Consider the following 20,733-nt stretch of genomic DNA (forward strand, 5'->3'; position numbering starts at 1 on the left):
GGATTTGTACATGATGTTTTACTTGTTGTGAGCCGCTCCGAGTCCTCGGAGAGTGGCGGCATACAAATCTAACAAATTATTATTATTATTATTATTACTATTATTTATTTATTTATTTATTTATTTATTTATTAGATTTGTATGCCGCCCCTCACCGCAAACACATTATTATTATTATTACTATTATTAATTAGTAATAATTATAATTATAATTATTATAATTATTATAATTATTATAATTATTATAATTATTATAATTCTTATTATTATTATTATTATTATTATTATTATTATTATTATTATTATTATTATTTTGTGATGTTTCGGGACTTTTTTCCCTTTACTAAATCAGACAGGGGTGGATCCAGCACCCAACATCTGGCCTGCAGGACGTAAGTTTGACACCCCTGATCTGAAGCAACTTTTCTAGATAAGAACTGGGTGTTCAAGATTTCTTTGCCTCTTCTTAAGAACCATTTTCTACTTAAGAACCCGAGCCTGGAAAAATTTCCCAGGAAATCGGGCTTTTCTGGGCTGCCAGAGGAGCCTTTCGGTGGCGCTTAAGGAAGCTTTGACAGTCCAGAGTGAACAAAGGATTTTCCTTTCTCTGGGCGCTTGGAGAGGGACAAAAGAAACACTCCCTTCGCTCTGGGCAGTGACTATCCTCCTCCTCTTCTTCCTCCTCCTCCTCCTCCCACCCAAATTCTGAGCTTTTATTTCTTTCCTAATGGGTTTGCATGCATTATTTGCTTTTACATTGATTCCTATGGGAAAAATTGCTTCTAATTACAAACTTTTCTACTTAAGAACATGGTCATGGAACGAATTGAGTTCTTAAGTAGAGGTACCACTGTATTGTTGATTGGGAATCTTGTGGGTTCAGGCCATGGATCTATAGCAAGAGTAGAGAACTTTTGTCTATCCAGATATTGCTGAGTTGTAACTTCTAGTATCTCACCATTGCTGTTTTTATAGCTTGAAGTTAATTAAAATTCAGCAATTAGAAGGTTTTCATCATAGATTTAATCTGGGTTACAGTGTGTATGGTTTGTTGCATATTATATCACCCAGATGTTGACACTGGATCTGGCATTTTTGTCTTTCTATCAAGTCCTTTCCGAACACCTGGCAAAAGGCAGATATGGATGGTATCACAGTTATCGTTGCAGGATGTAAGCAGGTCTTAGTAAAGCCGCCTTTTGCAATTGACTAGTGTACAATGCATTACTGTTATTATTATTTACATTTCTATCATGCTATTCCAGTAGGTGATCAATGTGGTTTCCATAGGGAAACTTTATTTCCACAAGAAGAACCCCATGAATTAGAATTTGACTGAGAGAGGATGACTGGCCCAAGGTGACATAGTGAGCCTGAGCAGCCGACGCTGTGCCCCCTCGCAGGGCAAGAGAGAGAGAGAGAGGATGGGTGGCTGGCGAGTCCTGGGCGGCTTCCCATAGAAGCCAAAGCAGCGGATTCACCATCCTGGCCCTCTTCTTCATCAGGTGCTCCTGCTGCTTGGGGATTCAGCGGTGACACACCGGGCGCTCTCTTGATGTTCCCATCTGGCAGCTGCATGGAGGAGCGTGCCTACCAGGTCCGAGCATCATGAAAGAGAGAGAGAGAGAACCAGAGAGAGAAAGAGAGAGGGAAAGAGAGCGAGAGGGAGGGAAGGAAGGAGAGAGAGAGAAAGAAATAGAAATAGGGAGAGAGAAAGAGAGAGAGAAAAGAGAGAAAAGAAGGGAGAGAAAGAAAGAGAAAGAGGGAGAAAGGAAGAGAGAGAAGAGAGGAAGGGAGAAAAAAGTAGAGAAAGAGAGAGAAAGAAAGAGGGAGAGAAAGAAAGAGGGAGAGAAATAAAAAGAGAGAAAGGAAGGGAGGAAGAGAGAGAGAGAAAAAGAGAGGGGGAAAAGAAAGGAAGGAAGAGAGAGAAAGAAAGAGGGAGAGAAAGAAAGAGAAAGAGAGAAAAGGGAGGAAGAGAGAGAAAAAGAGAGGGGGGAAAAGAAAGGAAGGAAGGAAGGAAGGAAGAGAGAGAAAGAATGAGGGAGGGAGAGAGAGAAAGAAAAAGAGAGAAAGGGAGGGAGAAAGAGAAAAAAAATAGAAAGGAAGGAAGAGAGAGAAAGAAAGAGGGAAGGAGAGAGAGAAAGAGAAAGAGAAAGGGAGGGAGGAAGAGAGAGAGAGAGAGAAAGAAAAAGACATTTTTTTTGCTCCATATACACTGTTGTGTTTGTGTCTGGGCCAGCCGTTTTAATCAAGACACACACACACACACACACACACACACACACACACACATTGTCAATGGTGTCCCTCTTTAGCAATGTTAAAATCTGGTCACCTTATATTACACTGTCCCTTCCATCAACATTTCTTTTTTCTTTTATTATATTCTTCTTTAATGTTATATGGAGTAGGCTGCCTTTGTCATGTAGTACTTTTCGCATCTGAGTTGGCCATTGACTAGCCAGACAGTACCCACTGAGATTTATATTAGACATTAAATCATGGGCTGTTCCTGAAAAACAGTTTAAACTGCCTGCAGAAATTTTAATTTACTATCTACAGTTTAAATCGTAAGGGTTGCAAAAGATAAGGTGTTTTCATTATGAAAAGAACAGGCCATAATCATTAATTATTATCAGTTCTTTGGTGCAATTCACCTGATATTCAATATGATAACATTGATTTACTGTTATTAATCTGCTTATACACAATAGAATTTATAGCATAGCATAAAACCCCTCCTCAGCCAAGCCACAGGCTCTAAAATCTGTAGCTGTAGGAATACTCAGAATTGTACCAAATGCAGGGTTTGACTTCATACAACAGAGCCACATGATTTTTTTCAGACCTAGAACACAGGCGGCTGTGAGTTCTAATTTTGGTTTAGGTATGAAGTCAGCAGGAAAACGTTGGGCCAGTCCCTTTGTTTCAACTGTAGGAAAGAGGCAATGAAAAACTACTTCTGAAAAATCTTGTAAAAAAAAACCCCAACCCAGGCAGTTGCCAGGAGCCAAGACTGACTCAAATGCATCAACAACAAAAACTGATTAGCAGAGAATTCATCACATTTGTATCCCACTCCTCATTTAGGGAACTTCCATGCATGGGCTTATCGTATTTTGTTTTGCAGCAGATATAAGATAAGACGAGCTTGAGAGAACAAACTTGCCTAATACTATAAATGTTGGAATTCAGCAGATATGTATACTAAATTATCTCTGGCTGGCATTTTAATTACCACTACACATACCCATTTAAGTTCATTTTTAACGTTCTATCATGCCCTCCCTCAGTATTATTAAATATGCATTTCTTTACATGTGTGTGTGTGTTTGTGTTTGTGTGTTTGTGTTGTAAATAAATAAAAAGTACACTGCTCAAAAAAATAAAGGGAAAACATAAACAACACAATATAACCCCAAGTAAATCAAACTTCTGTAAAATCAAACTGTCCACTTAGGAAGCAACACTGATTGACAATCAATTTCACATGCTGTTGTGCACATTCAACTTTGTACAGAACAAAGTATTCAATGAGAATGTTTCATTCATTCAGATCTAGGATGGGTTATTTGAGTGTTCCCTTTAATTTTTTGAGCAGTATACTTTGCCAGACAAATAATTACAGTTGTAAAAATGAATGAATAGATCCTCATTTAACTGTATTAACTGCATTATGCTAAAAGGCTGACCATAATTACAATAGTTAGTACTTTGTGAAAAAGTATGATCTTGATGTTTATGTGATTCAGATGAATTCTTGGAATTAAAAAAAAAACAAGTATGATTTCATAACTAAAATGGGCATTACACAGCAGAGAGAAAAGGCAATTAGTAGCCAACAGGTAAAAATGGGCAAGCATGTTTAAGAGAAAATAGGTTGTTAAAAACAAAGCAAAGCTTTTAAGACCCCCAAAGTCCAGTTATTGCAGATATATTTCCTTGGGCAATCAATTTCTTAGGGCATAAACTAAGCAAATTCTAAAAGGGTGCAGATATACCGGAGAGGGGCGGCATACAAATCCAATAAATAATAATAATTATAATATGAATAAGGTTGAATTGAGTGATTGGGTATTCTCCTCTTTTCAGGCCTTTATTGCCTGCTGTCAGTTTTTATTTAGGACTGTGACCCTATAATTCCTTTATTTAAGGGACATGGAGTTATGACATTTACAATACTGCCAGTTGGAGAATCTGGCAATATTCTGTAGAACTGATAGAACATAAGCATGTCATTGCTATTTTCAGCTCCTTAGGGGGGAAAAATAATAGGATCTCCTATTTTGATCCCATGCATTTATTAGTTATCTAATTTCATCTGCAATATAGTATGTTGGGAACACAAGCAAATTTTACACACCTTGTGGTTTTTGTTGGCTGTTGCAGACTTAAGCAAGAAAGCACAACTCAACAGCAGTACAACTAAAGATAATTTAAGATTGCTTCTCTTTCATGGGTTTAGAGGAAAGTGAAAGTGATATCATAGGAGCACAGCAGAAAAACATGGCTTATTGTATCAAATAAAGGTAGGGAAATAGTTTGCATTGAGCAATAGAAACATAATATTCTTTTGTAGCCTTGGGTGTAGATGATTTTATCAACTATACCCAAGTGGCAAGAATTGATTATAACCTCAAAAAGCACTGGTTCCTGGTAATATCATTCAACTTTTATTGGTCTAGATTGTCATATTGTGCTTTGTGAACTAAGAAAATTTGTGATAGGATCTCTTGCTGTCATTGTTACAGTTTAAAAATAGTACTGGGGTTCAGGAAAGTTGTCACCCACACCATACCAGGGATTCAAACTTTTTTTCTGAAAAAGCTGCAACCTGCTTAGGGAATAGGAAACTTTTTCTCAACAGAATACTTTAATTTTTCCAGGGAATAAGCCAATAATTCAAGTGGAACAATCTACAAGTGTTAGATGGAGTTTTTTAACCGTTTTATTGAAAAATAGGGTCTTTTAATTGTGGAAAGTCCGTTTTAAGACTCACACTACCTAATTTATGTTTGCCATTTGAAAATGGTAAAGAGATTGACATGGGGTTGCAAAATGATTAGGTCTCCATGAAAACCTGAGGGTGTAGGTTGCCAATTCTTCTATAAGTTCTAATCTGAAAAAAGGGAGGGAGCAGAAAAGGACCATACAGCTTCCTCTGTCACATTGTCCAAATTCAGAGGAATTAGCCAGGAAAATGATCAAGGAAAAGCAATGGATTCCAGGGTTCCAAGCTAGTCCAGATCTCTTTCAGCTGTTCTTACCTCCTAAACATTACGTGTCACCTGGCCCAAATCCTGTGTACCTTTTGAACTGAGAGGATCACCAGGGAGGTGGGGTTTCGAGATCCATGGACACAGTTAGTGTTGCATTTTGCATTTACGTGCCTGGCACCGAAAGATCTATTGTAGGTAAATGCTGTGGAGGGAGTTGTTGTTGATAATGAAGTCAGAGCCTGTAAAACATGGTTTTATAGGGAAGTAAAATGAAAGTCCCACATTGTTCCTGTGTGTGACAGTGTATAAATTACCATTCCGATGACCTTCATCCAACAGAGAAATGACAGGGCGTGGGAGAAGAGAAGAGAGGAAAAGGAAGGGTAGATGAAGGGACAGGACAGCAGCTCCAGGTGGAAGATGGAAGTGGCGTTCTGCCTTTCGGAAGTGCTCCTTGTAGCTTCTGCTATCCATAAAGTGATCTTAATAATGACATCTTAGGTACCACACTGCACTAGGGAAAGCTGGGTGTAGATAGCAGGCCCTCCGCTGTGCTTTTTCACCTGTCCTGGAGCAGAAATCAGCCACAAGCTGGTGACGAAGACTGTCATAAACAATCGTCAAAGGGGAATTGAAAGGGAGAAAAGCAAAGCAGGGCGAAGTGAGAGGCTGAGCACAGCAGTGTTCACTAGTGGGTGAGATGATTAACGATTAACCCCCCTTGCCTCCTGCCTCCACCCATTTGGGTAGTATAGGCCTTGAAGTGCAGCAGATTCTTTCAGAGAAATATCTGAAATAAAGGCCAACAGATAGGGGACGCCGGCAAAATCAGTTGGAGAGGTTGAAGGGGCCAATAACCTCTGGCTGCGGAATCACTGCAATCTGGCCCGTGTTTGCAGATGATAATGCGCCTTTCCAAAGCCCTGATAGACATGGAGATGGCAGATTACAGTGCAGCTTTAGATCCTGCATATACGACACTGGAGTTTGAGAACATGCAAGTCTTAGCAATGGGCAGTGGTAAGTCCATTTCAGAATGTTGTTTTTCCTCTATCAAAGTTGGGGTCCGGACGGGAAAGGTTCAGAAGTCATTTTTCTTTTTGACAGCAGCCAGATAGTGTGGAACAAACATGATTACCCTCTGCTTAGTTCCATCCTCCGTCTATGTAAAAGCCTGGCGGTGGAGGAGGGTTTGGTGCCCCAAATGCAAATATTTTCTCAGTAAGATTTTGTCTGGGACTCTGCTTGGTTTTAACTAGCTGACCTTTCACAGGATGGTTGCAGTATAGGAATCAAAGCCCCATTATAATTTTCTCTTATACTATACACAAATCTTACTGGGGGGAAAAATAGGAAGTCTCAGAAAGAAGTATGGTTGGGAAGTATAGAAGGAAAATAAAATGGGATGATCGTTCCAGAAGGAGTAGGTTTTTTTAAAAGGTGGAATGCAACACCTAACTTTTTATTTTCCAAAAAGAGGTTAGAGTTCAAGGGCCTATTAGGAAATTCAATTATTCTTTTGGTAGAGATATACCTATGAAAACTTTTCATATTGTCCGTGCCATAATAATTTGCAATTAGAGTGAAGCGTAATCAGAGGTCTGCCACTCTGTCCCTAAACTATAGCTTCATATCTGAGAATAAGATTTCAGAAATGTAATTGATTCTAAATTATGTTTATATTTACAATTGATATAATTCTAAACATGTACACAATCCCATCCAGGATTAGAATTGTGGTGAAATATGATTATGATTCTTGCTTATATTACTATTTTCATTTCACGCAGCAATGTAGCTGTATGACTTAGAAAACATTTGCTATTGTCTTCGTATTGACACTTTCACACTTCATGTAGGATTTTACAAGGGGTGATCATTATGACTTCTACTATGATTAATTATAAGCTCAGTCCGTTTTCTTATATTATGCATGTTTTGCTTAAAAGCTGTGGTTGTTCCCTTGATCCTTTTCTTTATTGTAATTGGCATAACACCCTGTACCTTATTGGCTCAATGGGTCTGATAGCTTTAGTGGTATTCATTAAAATTCAGAACTTTCTACTATTTGGGAAACAGCATGCTATGAAGTTTAAAAATGGACAAGTTTTTGCTCTTTGATACTTTTTGCTCTTGTTAAGAGAGATGGAAATCGAAATTGATTTCCTTACTGCCATACAACAATGTTTTAGACATCTTAAATGGAAATACAGTTGTACGCCTGTACATAAACGTGGAATTATGGCATATATTCTATAGAGAAATACAAGGCATTCCCAGCTCCCTCTGTAAACTACAATTCCCAGTCTTCTTTAGAGAAGGTTTAGTGATAATTGTTTCAATCTTTTATTTCGAATATTACTGCCAATTTTCCATTGTTATAGTTTTGAAGTATCTAGTTCTTAAGTATTAACATTATAAGTTAATGTTTAAAAGCTAATAATAAAGAGAGATGACTAAAATGAAAGTTACTTTTCTGAAAGGTTGTATATAGAATGTAACTCTCCAAACGACTAAAATGAATGAGTTTTCAGCATGGCCAATTTTTTTCTCCCTTTACCCATGGTCAGATTTTTACAACTTTTTGTATAGTAGCTTGATTATAGTATCTAGGGTCATCACAAAGAGTGCATTGACATTTGGGTGTGGTTGTTGCTGACACCTGCTGGAAATAAACTGAAGTGAGAAAGCATTTTCTCTACATAAATTTATCTTGGGTGTACAGGGAGGTAGATGCAACCTGGTCTTCACTTTGTAAAATTTTACCAAACTATTAAAGATGATTAATTACACAATCCTTTTACAGTGTGAACATATGTAGCTGCTAAAAAGATAAATACAATTATAGATGCATATAATTATAAAGTATACACACATCCGTTCATTGAAATGTAATTTGCGAATCAAAGGAAGCAATAATTCTTCTATGGTCTACATTGGTCAGACTCCCTTCTGTTCATTCATACTGTGTTTTAAGGAAGATTCATAGAAACTGCAAAGGGCAAAGTGAATGGCAGATAGAGATAATCAAATAAAACAAATTATTATGAGGATGGGCTTAGGAAAATGGGTATATTTAATCTTGAAAATACAAAGGGGATATAAGTAAACAATATAATAGAACCACAGTTGAGCCCCAAAATTATAATGGTAAGTGAAATATTGGTTAAGTGAGTTTTGCCTCATTTTACGACCTTTCTTGCAAACATGATTAAGTGAATCACTGCTATTGTTAAGTGAATTTGACTTCCCCATTGAATTTGCTTGTCAGAAGGTGACAAGATGTGGTCACATGATCCTGAGACACAGTAATCATCATAAATATGAGTCGGTTGCCAAGCATCTGAATTTTGATCATGTGACAATGAGGATGCTGCAATGTGAAAAAGTGTGAAAACGTATCGTGTTAGATCTTTTTTCAGTGATGCAACTTCAAACAGTCACTAAATGAACTGTTGTAAGTCAAGGACTACTTGTAATCCTTTCCAAGTTCTTGAAGAAATATCATACCAACATTTGGGTGAGATCATCCAAAGATATGGGGTGAGGTGTCATCAGTATGCTGATGACACCCAGTTGTACATCTCCACCCCGTGTCCACTCGACGAAGCAGTGGAAGTGATGTGCCGGTGCCTGGAGGCTCTTCACGGGTGCCAACAGCGCAAACTCAACCCTGACAAGATGGAGTGGCTGTGAGTTTTGCCTTCCAAGGACAATTCCATCTGTCCATCCATTACCCTGGGGGGGGGATTATTGACCCCCTCAGAGAGGGTCCACAATTTGGGCATCCTCCTCGATCCACAGCTGACTTTAGAATACCATCCTGATTGAACACACATGGAATTTGTCTTGGTGCATATGCTCTCAGTGTACATAAAAGAAAAATATACATTTGTCAAGAATCAAGAAGTACAACAATGATTGTCATAGGGGTCAAATAACCAATGAGGAAACAATCAATATTAATAAAAATCTTAAGGATACAAGCAACAAGTTACAGTCATAAGTGGGAGGAAATGGGTGGTAGGAATGACGGGAAAAAACTAGTAGAAATAGTAGTGCAGACTTAGTAAATAGTTTGACAGTGTTGAGGGAATTATTTGTTTAGCAGAGTGAATTAATTAATAAAGAGTGAATTAATTAATCAATCAGGAGAAAATTCATTGCAGTATAAGAGTATATTGTTTACTTGTATTATAGCCCCTTTGTATTTTCAAGATTAAATATACCCATACCAATCACCAAGGCCACTCTGTAAGAATTTGCCAGTTGGGCAACGCATGCAGATAAGTGCATAAGTAGGCATAACAACTTTCACAAGAACTGATCAGAAAGCACTGATCTCACCAGGGAGAGTCTGCAAAATAATAATCTATTTGATTTATGATACAATGAACTCTTTATCTTGTTTTCTTTCCTTTTACAAGTATCACTTAATTACTTGGTGCAATTTGTTGTACAGCATAGCTGCTTGATTATATAAGTGACCAAAGAAATGCCAAGGTGACTATTATCATCAGATCCTTATCATCTCTTTTTTTTTCCCCCACTGCCTTCTTCATTTTGCAGTTTCATATTTTCGATCAGAATTTCCTTTTTCTCTTGGAGATGTTTGCTGTAAAATTAGGATCAGTTGGTACAGAGAAGGAATAATTACTTAACTCTTTAATTTTTTCAATTGCAAAATATTGTGAAAAAGTATGCAGTAATTAAATGTGCACACTCATCATAGCTAACAGCGTCGCCCATTAACCCACCTTGCTTGTTACTCCAGAAGAGCAGAAGATAATTTTAATTGATACATTCAGTGTGGCAGCGAGAAGAAAAGTTCTGAATTACAAACCCAACCATATAGAGAAACAGTTTTCACGCTGCCTTTTTGCATTTTAAACAAAATACATATAACTCATTAAAAAGATAATTCTCAGTCCATTATATTTATTCACTAATGTCAATGGTTTTTTTTAATTCAAAATGACTGCTGAAAGCCTTGGGTTACTGACATCTTGGCCAGCAAACACCCAAACACAATTCTGAAAATCATGGATGAGTTATTATTTATTTTATTTATTTATTAGTTGGACTTGTATGCCGCCCCTCTCCGAAGACTCTGGGCGGCTCACAACAAGTAAAAACAGTCACAACAATCTAATTAATTAAAATATTTATCGATTTAAGAAAAAACCCATATAGTAGCAAACACACACACAAGCATACCATGTATAAATTAACATGCCCAGGGGAGATGTTTAGTTTCCCCATGCCTGACGGCAAAGGTGAGTCTTAAGGAGTTTTTGGAAGGCAGGAAGAGTAGGGGCAGTTCTAATCTCCGGGGGGAGTTGGTTCCAGAGAGCCGGCGCCGCCACAGAGAAGGCTCTTCCCCTGGGACCCGCCAACCGGCATTGTTTAGTTGACGGGACCCGGAGAAGGCCCACTCTGTGGGACCTAATCGGTCGCTGGGATTCGTGCGGCAGGAGGCGGTCTCGGAGATATTCTGGTCCGATGCCATGAAGGGCTTTAAAGGTCATAACCAACACTTTGAATTGTGACCGGAAATTGATCGGCAGCCAATGCAGACTGCGGAGTGATGGTGAAACATGGGCGTACCTAGGTAAGCCCATGACTGCTCTCGCAGCTGCATTCTGCACGATCTGAAGTTTCCGAACACTTTTCAAAGGTAGCCCCATGTAGAGAGCATTACAGTAGTCGAACCTCGAGGTGATAAGGGCATGAGTGACTGTGAGCAATGAGTCCCGGTCCAGATAGGGCCGCAACTGGTGCACCAGGCGAACCTGGGCAAACGCCCCCCTCGCCACAGCTGAGAGATGGTTTTCTAATGTGAGCTGTGGATCGAGGAGGACGCCCAAGTTGCGGACCCTCTCTGAGGGGGTCAATAATTCCCCCCCCAGGGTAATGGACGGACAGATGGAATTGTCCTTGGGAGGCAAAACCCACAGCCACTCCGTCTTATCCAGGTTGAGTTTGAGTCTGTTGACACCCATCCAGGCCCCAACAGCCTCCAGGCACCGGCACATCACTTCCACTGCTTCGTTGACTGGGCATGCGGTGGAGATGTAAAGCTGGGTATCATCGGCATATTGATGATACCTCACCCCATGTCCTTGGATGATCTCATATGATTGATATAGCTGATTATTTATTGCATCGTTAATGTACATGACGAAGAAGATTATTTGGACATCTGGCAATCAGACACAGAATTCATAAAGAAACTGTATCAGTCACTCTTGTGGATGATCTTTTGAGATACTGGGATTGGAGAAGAGCAATCCTCCTGGTTCTCCTTGATATCTTGGAGGCTTTTTTAATATCATTGGCTTTAATGTCTTTCAGGACCATCTTTGAAAGACGAGAGGGCAATGTTCTGTAGCATTGCTTCTCCTTCCTGAATGGTTGGTTGGTATTAGAGCATTTGGAAGAGTTGGTTGTGGTGGCCCTGACAGTACTGGGTACTTCTTAGCTGGCTTCCTGGTTTAGGAGTCAACCTAGTTTTTATTTTTACTTTTCATGGAATAGGCTAAAACCCGGAAGAGGAAGTCCCTGTTTAGGGCTTATCTATGCTACTAATTTCTTTCTCACCCCTTCTCCTCTACCCATAACTATCAAAACAAAATAGTGTACTGACATACTTTGCAAGGCAGTCGGCACAATGCTCGAAAAAACAGAGAATGAATATATTATATACACAACATGATTTTAAGCCTAAAATAAGAGCCTTAGGGAAGCTTCCAATATTATAAAATTGAGGTTAGAGTCTAAATGTCAACTTTAATAACTTTAAAATTGATTAGATTTTAAATATGAGTGTGTTTGTTTGTTTGTGTGTGTGTGTGAATTTATATGTATATGTATGTGCGTGTACGTGTGTGCATAACTATATAGAGAATGCTGAAGGGATTGGATACTGTAGCCTAGAGGATAATTCCCTGCCTTACAAGGCAAAGGTTGCAGGTTCAAGTCCCAGTGGGTATGGCTAGCTGATGAGGCCAAAATAAGGCCAAAATATATCTATCCTAGTCTCCCTTAATTTTCAAATTCAGCAAAAAAAACCCAACATGTGACATATATATATATTTTTATATGAATTTTTTTTTAAAAAATCAGCTAAAAACATTTGATACATACAGAATATAGTTGTCGGCTATGAATAAATTAACTGCCTAGTCCTGGGTTGGGCCTAGAGGCAAAAAGGAGCTGTGACGTTCCTTCAATATACCAGGGTGATCTGATATAAAAAAACCATATAGCTCCTCCGTGGTACAGAGCTGGAGGGATCAAGGTCTGGTGGCTGAACTGCTAATTCTCTGCCTTTCAAGGCAGAGGCTGCCAGATCGAATCCCAGTAAGGAAGGGTGTGGCTATATTACACGGGGCAAAACCCGAACTCAGAACAATCTACATATATATATACATACATATATACAACTACACACACACATATAGATGAAGAAACAATAGACATCATGATCTCTGGAATGTTTACCATTTTTTAATATACTGTTAATATACTATTAAAATTATAAGATACTAAGCTTTAGTCAGCCCCTGCTGACATAATCAGAGTGTAAAATCCATTGAAAAAATAATAATATATATCATTATCAGCAAAAGTATATTTTACACACACACACACACGCATGCACAGAAACATACACACCAGTGGTGGGCTCCTACCAGAAAGTCTAATTGCTTGCAGTTCCACGGTTCTGGTGTGCGAGTGTGGGATCGAGCGCAATTTTGCTTCCCACACCTGTGCAGATAGCAAAATCTCGCACTGGGGCGCACGTGCATGCACACTTCAGCGAGGTTTTTTGCTTGCCCACTTGCCAAAACGTGCCTCCCTCTGCGAGATTTTGTGTCCTGCACAGGTGTGGAAAGCAAAATTGTGCTCAATCCTGCACTTGCGTGCCAGAGCCGTGGAGCTGCGCACAATTAGCCATTCCAGTAGAAGTCCACCACTGATAAACACACATGTATATATACGTATATGTATATATACATATGTATCAGGGGTGGGTTCATCCCAGCTCAGACCGATTCACCTGAAACGGTAGCGACCCACTGGTGACATCATGATGACATCACCAAACCAGATTGGTTGGTGCCAGTCCATGGGTACCACTTCTTTTTTTTAACTTTTAATTACTTTTTTTCCCCATCTGAGCATGTACAGAAGCTGAGTTCTGGCACTGTGCATCCAGTCACCATCATTTTTCAGCTTTTTTTCTGGATTTTTTGTTTCTGCATATACACACGCATGCAAAGTATGTGCGCGCCCACATGGCGTGCCCATGCAGCGCGAAAGGGAGCGGATAAGGTAAGTTGGAATCCAACCCAGATATCTATGTATATATATATACACACACACACACACATAGTCTCAGTCACCCTGTTAGATGATTCGTGCTCTTAATTTTGCTAACCATTTAGCTGCTTTCTGCAATGTTGACCATGCTGTCCTACATTACTTAGTCAATATGGAATGGGAGTTTCTGATGGTTTAACTCATAAAGTTAAGGTAGAAGACTGTTGCTGAATCCCTTGATGTATGCAGTTCCTCAATATTGTGCTTTTTAGTTTTGGAACTACTGAATGAATCATTTGAACTTTTAGAGCTGATTCTGTGTTGATATTATCCAATTCTGTCTCTCTTTTTCAAATGATGGCAAGGAAATTGAGGAAATGCTAATCTGATCACAGTAAAGAACTGCTTGAGGGTAAACAACCTGAGGTTCAGTCCAGGCCAGATAAACCACAACTGGTATCCCAGTATTTGGAACCATGTCTATTCTGGGTAACAGCATTTGTGTGAACAGACTGAGGTTTAAAATTTGGCACTAACTTTGCTTTTCTAATGTACTGTGCTGGTAGACGTAACCAGAAATATTTCTTTGCTGAAGCAATTTCACCTCTTTTTAGAGAAAGGGAATAAATCTAACTTCAGAGATTATTTCTTGTTACTTGTTTTAGACTTCTGTTGGAAAATTACAGATATCATAAAATGTTCAGTAATATTGCAGCCACGTATTTTACATACTGTTTAACACTGAAATAATTGCATTGGCTTCCAGTTTATTTCTAAACCTAATGTTTAGAAATGTGGATTATTTTCTAAAATCCCCAAATGTGAGCACAAGTTAGTGATCACTTTTTTCCATGTGAAACCTCCCATAATTTGCAGTTCAATTGCTTATTCCACTTTCTAAAAAAGGAGTGGATTTGTACAATACCTCAAGATAAAATACCAAAGCACTAAGGAGCAAAAATGCAAACTCGCATATCTCTGATTAGTACAGAATTATAAATAAGCTATGAAGAGCAAATAAAAAATTCTGACCTACTGTACAATACAAATAAATATTCTTCATTAAAAGTGGCATTCACTATAAAAGTATCAGTATGCTTGTGGATCAAATCAAAATCCGTAAACATGGTGACTGCATCTCAGCTTATAAACATCTGGAACTCACTATGTATTGAAATATAAATGAGTTTAATGAGTATCAAGGAATAACCACCCATGGCAGCAACCGTTGTAAGAGAGGTTAAGTTAATCCCATAGCATTTTTATTGGTTAACGTTACTCTACATTATTGTATTAAAGCTTTTTTTCATTTTTTCTGTTTTTAATGGATATATTTATTTTTATCTTGTTGGGCCTTTATTTTAATTGTGCATCGCTTTCGGAGCATTGAGCAAAAGGATTATGCATAAATATAAGAAATTAGTCAACATCATTTACAATTGTATTGTCAATGTAGTTTGAATCCCAATTTTGCCACTCTTTTGTTCCAGTGTGTTTTATCGGTGACCTCTTTTTCTCCCCTTTGGAAAGTACCTCTCATGCCTCTGCTTCCTAGCTTAAATTTCATACACACAGCGGAGCCCCAAAATGGAGTTTTGATTACTTTCAAGATTGGCTGTATAGCACAGGATTTGCTTATCTGATGTGTTGAAAGGGAGGGCTTTGAAGCTTCTTTATTTTGATAATAGTTAACAAACTTCACAGGCTTGCTGACTGGTGCCATGGTGAAAGGAAGGCTCCTTCTAATCACATTAAATGATCTCATAGCCTGTTGGGAAGAATGTTTCTGCAAACCATCGAATGCACATGAATACAGGTGGACTAACTCCACATTACACCATATTTGAGGACAAGCATTGTTAGGAAATTTTCTTCCCCTCGTGCCTGCTCCTCATTCTCTCTTGAGAAAGAAGGATGTCTATTATTTTATAAAGTTTACAAGCTGGGGTCATTCTTACTTGGGCGTCCTCCTCGATCCACAGCTCACATTAGAGAACCATCTTTCAGCTGTGGCGAGGGGGGCGTTTGCCCAGGTTCGCCTGGTGCACCAGTTGTGGCCCTATTTGGACCGGGACCTACTGCTCACAGTCACTCATGCCCTCATCACCTCGAGGTTCGACTACTGTAATGCTCTCTACATGGGGCTACCTTTGAAAAGTGTTCGGAAACTTCAGATCGTGCAGAATGCAGCTGCGAGAGCAGTCATGGGCTTCCCTAGGTATGCCCATGTTACTCCAACACTCCGCAGTCTGCATTGGTTGCCAATCAATTTCCGGTCACAATTCAAAGTGTTGGTTATGACCTTTAAAGCCTTTCATGGCATTGGAACAGAATATCTCCGAGACCGCCTCCTGCCGCACGAATCCCAGCGACCAATTAGGTCCCACAGAGTGGGCCTTCTCCGGGTCCCGTCAACTAAACAATGTCGGTTGGCGGGCCCCAGGGGAAGAGCCTTCTCTGTGGTGGCCCCGACTCTCTGGAACCAGCTCCCCCCAGAGATTAGAACTGCCCCTACCCTCCTTGCCTTTTGTAAACTCCTTAAAACCCATCTTTGTCGTCAGGCATGGGGGAACTGAAATATCTCCCCTGGGCCTATACAATTTTTGTATGGTATGCTTGTATGTATGTCTGTTTAATAATGGGGTTTTTTAAATTTTTTAAATTGTAAATTTATTAGATTTGTTATAAATTATTTTTTATTGTGTTGTGAGCCGCCCCGAGTCTGTGGAGAGGGGCGGCATACAAATCTAATAAACATAAACATAAGCCAGAGCTGATTAGTTTGTGTTCTCTATGTTTAGCTATATAGACAATGCTGGTTTGAATGAATACTATATTTGATTTGTGGATGGTGAATACAAAATTAGGAAAATGCAGGTTTAGTTTAATATGCATTAGGAGAATGTGATGGAAAATTGAATGGATAAGAGGACTTTTTAAAAGGCAAAAGATTTATACGATCTGAAGAGAAACCAGAGTACATAATGTTAAAATAAAATGAAGTAAAAGAAAATATAAAAATAATCCAAATATAGATGAACAATACTGTACTTATTTGCTGATAAATGCTTTTTACTTGTATTACTATCATTATTTCTATATATGTATAATTACACTGATACGAATGATCGTGAATCTATAGCAAGATAAGCTGTAAAAGAATCAGCAGGGTAGGGGGGAGGGAAGTTGTTGTGTTCTTTTAAAAATATTGTAAGAAATTCACTGATTGGTTAAGACGCGGCTATTTGGAAAATAGCCGCGAAAGTTAAATAAGTGTCTGTTGAGAAAAACCCGCCGTTTTAAAAGAGTATAAATAGGGCAACGGATTAGCCGTTGCCCTCATTCGGAAGATACTTGTTTGGTGATTGTTTCCTGTCTTGATGTTCCAATAAAATACCACTGTTTGACCAACCTCTGGAGTCGTGATTTAACAGTGGCGACGAGGAGGCCGAACTATGTTGTACTATCTTACAACAGACATCTTACAATTGTATTTACTAATTGATAATACAATGATCTGTTTTGTGTTTTTAATATGTATATAATCCAATAAAAATCTAATTTTTTTAAAAAAGAGGACTTTTTAGCTGCCCCGAGTTTTCGGAGAGGGGCGGCATATAAATCCAATAAACTTGAAACTTGAACTTTAAAGCTTTACAACTGCTGGTTTTCTATGAACTTGTATAGCCCTAGTGATTTCTTGATTTAGTGTGTGTTCATGATTGCTTCCTGCCCATCTTCATCAACAGACACTTCCCCGTCTGAAGTTACAAATCTCAATGCTTCTAACAACATTGGAGCCAGTGTGTTATGTGCCATTTGTGGAGATCGTGCTACAGGGAAGCATTACGGAGCATCCAGTTGTGATGGCTGCAAAGGGTTCTTCAGAAGAAGTGTCAGGAAGAACCATATGTATTCTTGCAGGTAAGGAAGGCAGGGTGAAGAGAAAGCTTACTAAAATAATGAGATCAAATCTTATCGAATGATAAGATTTAAAGGGTAACAAGCAGGGTAACATACAAAAAAAAAGAGATGGTGGTGCACACGGACTGGCAAAGACAGCACCGGAGCTGTTGCAACAAAATTGCATCATTGGTGGGCCAATATTGGAGCACGCGTACTGGATCGCCCTGGTAGGAACTCACCTCTGGTGACAAGGCTTGGTTATACGAGGTATTCTTTCTTGAATCAAGACCTATATCAAAGAGAAAAAAGGGCATTTAGCTTGGAGAATGGAAGAAAAGGGAATTTAGGACCTGATGTCATTCTTCAGGAACATTAAGTGTGAGCCTATAAAAGCAGATCAAATGACTGTTGCGGCGAAGATGGAATGACACACAGACAAGAAGTGTGGGTTATAAGGGTCACTTTATTAATTTGTATTTAATAAAGGCAAACACCTGCGGTGAAGCCAGAGGGGTGGAAATTTCCCTTTCAATAACATTTCTTCGCAACTAATGGGTGAAAGCTCCTTGCAGGGCAGGGAGAGGGTTCCATCGTTCCCTTGCCCCTTTGCCATGCCACATTTGGCGTGTGGGAAGGCTCGCCCCCAGTCCCAGGGAGGCTCTGGCCAACGAGCTTCAAAGGCATCCGCCTTCCATTACTCAGGCGGAATCTGCCCGGAGGTCTTGTCGAGGGGCAGCCCATCAACATCCAAACAGTGCCCAATGTTTTAGATGGATCAGAGTAGATCTACTGGGTAGATGGATAAGAGTAGATCTACTGGGTAGATGGATAAGAGTAGATCTACTGGGTACATGGATAAGAGTAGATCTACTGGGTACATGGAGAAGAGTAGATCTACTGGGTACATGGAGAAGAGAAGCTCTACTGGGTACATGGAGAAGAGTAGATATACTGGGTACATGGAGAAGAGTAGATCTACTGGGCAGATGGATGAGTAGATATTTATTTATTTATCTATCTATCTATCTATCTGTCTGTCTGTCTGTCTGTCTGTTTGTTTGTTTGTTTGTTTGTTTGTTTATTTATTTATTGGATTTGTATATTCACTGGTCTTGGCGAGGGGCAGCCCATCACCATCCAAACAGTGCCCAATGTTTTAGATGGATAAGAGTAGCTCTACTGGGTACATGGAGAAGAATAGATCTACTGGGTACATGGAGAAGAGTAGATCTACTGGGTACATGGAGAAGAGTAGATCTACTGGGTACATGGAGAAGAGTAGATCTACTGGGTACATGGAGAAGAGTAGATCTACTGGGTACATGGATAAGAGTAGCTCTACTGGGTAAATGGAGAAGAGTAGATCTACTGGGTACATGGAGAAGAGTAGATCTACTGGGTACATGGAGAAGAGTATATCTACTGGGTACATGGATAAGAATAGATCTACTGGGTACATGGAGAAGAGTAGATCTACTGGGTACATGGATAAGAGTAGATCTACTGGGTACATGGATAAGAGTAGCTCTACTGGGTACATGGAGAAGAGTAGATCTACTGGGTACATGGAGAAGAGTAGATCTACTGGGTACATGGAGAAGAGTAGATCTACTGGGTACATGGAGAAGAGTAGATCTACTGGGTACATGGAGAAGAGTAGATCTACTGGGTACATGGAGAAGAGTAGATCTACTGGGTACATGGAGAAGAGTAGATCTACTGGGTACATGGAGAAGAGTAGATCTACTGAGTAGATGGAGAAGAGTAGATCTACTGGGTACATGGAGAAGAGTACTGGACTTCAGGAGAGTAGCTATTGGTCCAATATAAAGAGACATTTTATAAATGTCATAAAGAGCAGTTCTGAGAACAAAACCAATTAAGAAGTCCCTTGCTAGACTATTATAGAAAAGGATGAAGATCCATCTATCATGGATAGATTTCCTGCATCAAGATTGAGGTTGAAATACAAGGTTCCAACTCTGATTCCGGATTTGATGAAATGAAAACAACACCCCCTGAGTTTCATTCCCTTTTTTTAAAAAACACTCATTTATCTGTGCTCTGCATTTTAATTTAGTCCAGAAGGTCTAGAAGAGCATCTCAAATACATTAGCTTGGCTAAGAAACTGGCAAGACTTGTCTGCAAAAGGCAAGATATAGAAGAGTTCTAAGAAAAAACAAAATATTCTGATATTTGGTATACAATGCACAATATCAAAAGGCTGCAATTTGCGCCTCATTTTATAATGTACTATTGCTACAAACTTAATTTACTATGTGTTGACATTGTAGATTGATTTATTTTCAAATCATGTATTTCTCCTCTTTGCAGGTTTAATAGACAGTGTGTTGTAGACAAGGACAAAAGGAACCAATGTCGATATTGTAGGCTAAAGAAATGTTTTCGAGCAGGAATGAAGAAAGAAGGTAAGATCCTTTCAGGAATCATCAACTGAGTTTGCTTTTTCTTTATGTAACAATGTTACAAACAGTTTTGAAGACTAATGTGTAGATCAGTGATTTTCAATCTTTTTTGAGTCATGGCACATTTTTTACATTTACAAAACCCTGGGGCACATTGAGGGGGGGGGCCGGCTAAAAATAGTTTGGACAAAAAAAATGTCTCTCTCTTCCTCCCTTTTGCTCTATTTCTCTCTCCCTCCATCTTTCTCTCCCTTCTTCTTTTTTCTCTCTCTCCATCCCTCTTTCTTTCTCTCTTCCTTCCTTCCTCTCTTTTTTGCTCTCTTTCTCCCTCCCTCCCTCTCTCTTTCTTTCTCTCTCTTTCTCTCTTTCTTGCTTTCTTTCTCTCTCTTGTTCTCTCTCTCTCTCTTGCTTTCTCTCTCTCTCTTTCTTTCTTTCTCTCTCTCTTGTTTTCTTTTTCTCTCTCTTGCTTTCTTTCTTTTTCTCTCTCTTTCTTTCTCTTTTTCTCTCTTTCTTTCTCTCTCTCTCTTGCTTTCTTTCTCTCTTTCTTTCTTTCTCTCTTGTTTTATCTCTCTCTCTCTCTCTCATTCTTTCTTTCTCTCTCTCTCTCTTTCTTTCTTTCTTTCTCTCTTGTTTTTCTCTCTCTCTCTCTCATTCTTTCTTTCTCTCTTGTTTTCTTTCTCTCTCTGAGCTTCGCGGCACACCTGACCATGTCTCACGGCACACTAGTGTGCCGCGGCACACTGGTTGAAAAACACTGGTGTAGATTATCAGATTCTATAGAAAGTAGCCATTTCCCCCTTCCACAAGTGAGAGGAATTTTGAAGACATATTTGAGAACAAGTATGTTGGACTTGAG

General features: G+C 39.2%; 1 protein-coding gene across 3 annotated transcripts in view; it reads left to right on the forward strand.

The window, feature by feature from the left end:
• Nucleotides 1-20,733, forward strand: part of HNF4A (hepatocyte nuclear factor 4 alpha) — a 104,110-nt gene that overhangs the window by 51,849 nt on the left and 31,528 nt on the right. For 2 of the 3 annotated variants that reach the window (XM_070744696.1, XM_070744697.1), the window contains exons 2-3: nt 17,294-17,468; nt 19,786-19,880. In XM_070744696.1, coding sequence (XP_070600797.1) covers nt 17,294-17,468; nt 19,786-19,880 — 270 coding nt within the window. Of the gene's footprint in view, nt 1-6,014; nt 6,240-17,293; nt 17,469-19,785; nt 19,881-20,733 lie in introns of those variants that run through there. The other variant, XM_070744694.1, reaches the window with a different exon arrangement.

The sequence above is a fragment of the Erythrolamprus reginae genome, chromosome 3 (genome assembly GCF_031021105.1).
Source record: "Erythrolamprus reginae isolate rEryReg1 chromosome 3, rEryReg1.hap1, whole genome shotgun sequence".
NCBI lineage: Eukaryota > Metazoa > Chordata > Lepidosauria > Squamata > Dipsadidae > Erythrolamprus > Erythrolamprus reginae.